Source organism: Populus nigra, chromosome 15, assembly GCF_951802175.1.
Source record: "Populus nigra chromosome 15, ddPopNigr1.1, whole genome shotgun sequence".
Taxonomy (NCBI): Eukaryota; Viridiplantae; Streptophyta; class Magnoliopsida; order Malpighiales; family Salicaceae; genus Populus; species Populus nigra.
In genome coordinates, this window is record NC_084866.1 from 4,748,739 (window position 1) to 4,754,159 (window position 5,421).

General features: G+C 36.9%; 1 protein-coding gene across 1 annotated transcript; it reads right to left on the reverse strand.

Moving 5' to 3' along the window:
* Nucleotides 1-1,543: 1,543 nt before the first annotated feature.
* On the reverse strand, nucleotides 1,544-2,017 carry LOC133674680 (uncharacterized mitochondrial protein AtMg00810-like). The gene has a single exon (XM_062095892.1). It carries the CDS (start codon nucleotides 2,015-2,017, stop codon nucleotides 1,544-1,546), a length of 474 nt encoding a protein of 157 aa, XP_061951876.1.
* Between the last annotated feature and the right edge of the window lie 3,404 nt (nucleotides 2,018-5,421).

Genomic DNA, 5,421 nt, shown 5'->3' on the forward strand with positions numbered 1-5,421 from the left:
CTAGAATGAGAAGTGTTGCTAGAAGTGATAAGTTACGTGAAGGATTTGGTGTCTCGGGAGACAATGTTATGGTAGAGGAAATGAAAAGTCCACTCAAGGCAGCCCTTGAGAGTTGAGACAGATTATTTTGTTATTTTACGGAAAAAATCCCACTGCGTATGCTTGTTTGTAGCATCCCCTTCAAAGAGAATGGCCTGGCCAATATTTTTATCCTATTAAAAAAAAAGGGAAAAAAATTGAAATTATCAACAAAGAAAGGGTTTATTCATGGAGAGAGATGTATTAATTTTTATAGTGATTTGAACAATTATTTTTTCCATTTTTTTGAACATGATTAAAAAGGTGAGTTGAAGTGTTTAGTACATGCTTTTAAAATTACAAGATTGCTATTTAGCTAAAAATGGATATAAATTTGGTTATTTCCCCACAATGTCATACACATAACCACATTCTCCACATATTTTAAATCTTTTTCCCTTTATTCATGCATCACAATAATCTCCTTTAAATTTTCTCCCAAACATCCATCGCAAACTGCATTTATATATTTATATATTCTCCCCATTTGGCATGACTTTACACAAAATTACAAACTTCTTATATTTTCCCTTTTGGCAAAGTAGTATACACTTTCCAACACAATTATCTCATCTCCTTATATTTTCTTTTCTTTGGCGGATCAAAAAAGGAATTTAGGCACATGTAAGGAAATAATCAAATTATTACATGTCACATATAATCAATAGCTGAATACCATTAACACAATGACATAAGCAAAAAAAGGATAGGAATAATATATATATATATATATATATATATATATATATATATATATATATATATATATATATAATCTCTTCAATTCCCCCACTTCCTTCAGAAATCCTCCCTTCTACTCCCTATTCATATCTCTCAACAATCTTTCACTCTCCTGCTATCTTATGACAATTGATTATTGCACATATTGTTTTGCTTTCAAGAGAAATAATTGTATTGCAGGCTACAAATTGTACATAGATCAGTGTTCTATATATATATATATATATATACATAACTTGTAAGATCTATTCTAGGAAGGAAAGCTTAAGTTAAGGATATGTTTCCTAATGATTACAAGATTGAAAACAGAGTCAACATACACATACAACTTTCCTTGTTATTTCCTAGCTGTTACATGCTTGATTGTTGGCAGATTTGTGGCTTATGAGATCTTCAGCATGATTCAAGGAATCATCCTTTAAACGCCTCCGCAAGATGGAGTCACCATCGGTTACTCCAATCTTGGTCCTAAGAAGCTCTGTTCGTTGACGGGACAGAGGTTTTGTCAAGAGATCAGCAAGTTAATCTTGTGTATTGACATGATGAACATGTAGGGTGCCCTTCTGGACACAATATCACGAACAAAATGCAAATCAATCTGACTGTGCTTCATCCTGGAATGTTGGATCGGATTGAAGCTTAAATGTGTTGCTCCCAAATTGTCACATAGGAGCTGTGGAGGAGCTAAAGTGGAGTAGCCAAGTTTAATAAAAAGTGCTAGAAGCTATAACGTCTCGAAGGCAACGTTGGCAAGTGCACGATATTCAGCCTCAATTGATGATCGGGCTATAGCTCTTTGTTTTTTTGAACTCCAGGAAATAAGATTAGAACCAAGAAAACATATATATGCCGAAGTAGACTTTCGATCGTCACAGTTACCTGCCCAATCAACATCATAGTATGTGATGAGTTTGGAGGCTATGTTTCTTCGAATATGAATCCCATGAAAGATTGTATGCTTCAAGTATCGAAGCAATCGTTTTGCAGCTGTCCAATGTGTTGCCGTTGGCTTATGCATAAATTGGGACAACTTATTCACTGCAAAAGAAATGTCAGGACGTGTGAGAGATAAATATTGCATGGCACCAATAACACTTCTGTATTCTGTGCAATCAACCGAGGATGTGCCATCAATAAGCTTGAGCATAGTAGTTGTGGATAATAGAATGGTAACCCTTTTCGCTCCATGCATGTTCATCTTTGTTAATAAGTCTCTGATGTATTTGTGCTGAGACAAAAAAAGACTTATGGTAGTAGGAATAACCTCCATGCACAGAAAAAAAATGTAGCTGACCCATGTCTTTTAAAGAAAACGGTTGCTAAGTTGGACAATGATGGATGAGACAAAGATGGGATCATTTCCTGTAATAACCAAATCATACATGTACACCAAGAAGTAACAAGTAACAGATTTGGTGTTATAAATGAACAAGGAAGAATCGACTCTGGAGTTTACAAAGCCAAACTCTAAAATGGCACCTCTAAGAGTGGAATACTAAGTTTGAGTCCATAAATAGCTTTGTTTAGGCGACATACATGGTGAGGTGTGGTATCATCTTTGAAACCTGGATGTTGAACCATATATACATCTTCATTTAACAGACCATGCAAAAATACATTATTAACATCAAGTTGTCTCAATCGGCAGCCTTGTGTGACAGCAATGGTCAAAACAATCCAAATAGTAGTCGGTTTCGCAACCGGACTAAATGTTTCTTTGTAATCTAAACCAGGACGTTGATTGAAATCTTTTGCAACAAGTCTTGCTTTAAAGCGATCAATCGACCTATCAGCTTTTCTCTTAACTCGAAATACTTATTTACAGCCGATGGGATTACAATGTTTGGGTGGAGATACTAATGTCCATGTGTTGTGTCTCATCAGAGCCGTAAGCTCTTCAGACATGGCTTGTCTCCAGCGAGGATCACACAATGCCTGTCTCACACAACTGAGTTCAATAGCATGAGGGTGAGGATGTTTGGTAACAACATGAAATTGCTTAGGTTTGTAAATTTGATTCATGGACCTAGTGATCATGGAATGGGTTCTTTGGGGCTGGGATTCATTAGGAACAATAAACACAGTAGGTAAAATTTGGGCGGGGATGGTAACATCGGTGTTTGTCTGTGAAATATAAGGCGGTGTAAAGGGCAAAGTTTGTGAGGGAGAGAGATCCTCATTGTGAGGAAGTACATTAGGACTAAAACATGGAGAATTGAATTGCAAATGTTCCTCAACAGAAAAGGGAAGATTAGAGGCGGTACTTGAAGATGATGTAGAAATGGTGGCACGATCTAAGATCACTAATGATGGTCGCAGTGGAGTGGGTAAACCGATGTGTGGCGTAGCTGTCGAAGAGGAGGAATTAGAGGATGTGCATGCAGGGGAGAGTATCTGAAATGGGGTTTGGGTTTCATCAAACGTAATATGGTGAGAGATATAGTTTGTTTGTGGATAAATCTAAGCACTTGTAAGCATTCTGAGTTGTAGAATATCCAATAAACAGGTGCGGGGTTGCTTTTGGTTGAAGCTTATTTGTGTTATATGGTTTGGTGAGGGGAAAACAGAGGCATCCATTTTTTTTTTAATTTGAGATAATTAGAAATTTGATGAAATAAGATTTCAAATGAGGTTTTGTTTTGTAGCAGGGGAGTTGGTTGCCTATTAATAAGATATGCAGCTGTGGAGAATGCATGAGGCCAACAAGATAGTGAAAGAGAGGCATCATGTAGCAGTGTAAGACCAGTTTTTACTAAATGACGATGACGACGTTTCGAGACACCATTTTGTTGAGGTGTATGAGGGGCAGTGGTGTGGTGACTAATTCCATGTATAGAAAAATATTGTTTAAGTACAACGAATTCACCACCATTATCCGAGTAAATACTTTTGATTTTTGTGTGAAATTTATTTTCAACTAGATGTTTAAATTGAGAAAAAATGTGGCTGTAACAAGATTTATTTGTCATGGGATAAAACCATATATATTTGGTAAAATGATCAACCAAAATAAAATAAAATCATGAACCATCAAGACCAACTATGTTTGAGGGTCCCCAAACATCGATATAAATAAGATCAAGTGGTGCATGACTAACAAGACTAGTTGAACGAAATGATTGCTTATGAGCTTTATTGATCGAACAAGAGGTACAAAGAAAAGGTACTTGATCTTTGTGTTTTATTGGAAGCGAAAAAAACTTGATAGTTTGTGTAACAAGTTTTTTAGACGGATGTCCTAGATGTTTGTGCCACCCATCAAGTGACGTCCGTTCATGCACATTTGCAACCATTTTTGGAGGATACTAGTGAGTCCGGAAGTGTGTGAACACCATTTTCACATACACCTTTGAATAGAACTGCCCCCGTGATCTGATCCTTGACAAGAAAGAAGAAAGGGTGAAATTCAATGAAAACATTGTTTTGGAAAGTGAAATGATGAACAAAAATAAAATTTTTGTGTATACTCGGAACAAAAAGTGTATCAGTTATATGAAAGGTGTGAGTGGGTGAATGAAATGCTTATGAGCTAATATGTGAGACGCGCAAACCTGATCCATCACCAATGACAGCCTCATCAGTACCATCATATTCTGAATGAACATATAATTTTGCAAGATCACTGGTGATTATGAGAAGCAACAGAGTCATTAAGCCATTTAGTATCCTTGGCTTGTGAGGTGGAAGCACAATTAACTGTTACATTACAGGAATTAAACTGCGGACAATGCTTAGCAGTGTGACCTAATTGATCATATATTTGGCATTTTAATGGATACCTGCACTGACCATTGAATTGATTGGGCTTTTTATTATCATGTGGGTTTCCATTATAACGATTTAAGGCAGAATGACCATCATATTTAAAGTAGCCTCCTTTGTTTGGCTTGTTAAAGCCTCTGTAAACATTATCCCCATTTGAAGGGTTGGAGGACAATCTGCGATTGGAGAAATTGGCTGTAGCGATGAGCTATTGTGTGGTGGCATCAAGATGACACATATAACATTCATGACTCACAAGCAAATCATGAAGCTTTTTAAAAGACAGTGGACATTCCCTTGCCCAAATTGGCGTTGCAATTTCTCTAAAATCTGGTCCCAAACCATTTAGGATATAAAGAGTAAGGTCATCCTCTGAAATGGGATGATCGATGAGTGCAATCTCATCGGCAAGAGCCTTGACAATATGCATATAGTCTTGAATCGACCGATTTGCTTTCTTCATTAAGGTAAGTTCCTCCTTTAATTGTATGGCACAACTTCATGATTTGCTAGCATACATGATGTTTAATTTACACCATGCGTCTTGGGATGTTGTTGCAACAGAGATAAATGGAGTTATGATGGGTGTAGTGGAGGCTAAGATATCACTTAGGATTAGCTTGTCTTGCATGACCTAGTGGGATTTTTAAAGAGAAGAAACAGAGGAGTTATCTTGGAGGGGACATGGTTTATCACCAATAACATAGTTAATGGGATTGTAGCCAATTAAAAGGGCTTCAAACTGTGCACGCCATTGAGGGAAGGTTAAGGGTGTAAGTTTCTCATTGATTTGGGTTGCAATGTTTAGGGCAATGAGTGGAGCTTCTGTAATGGATTGCG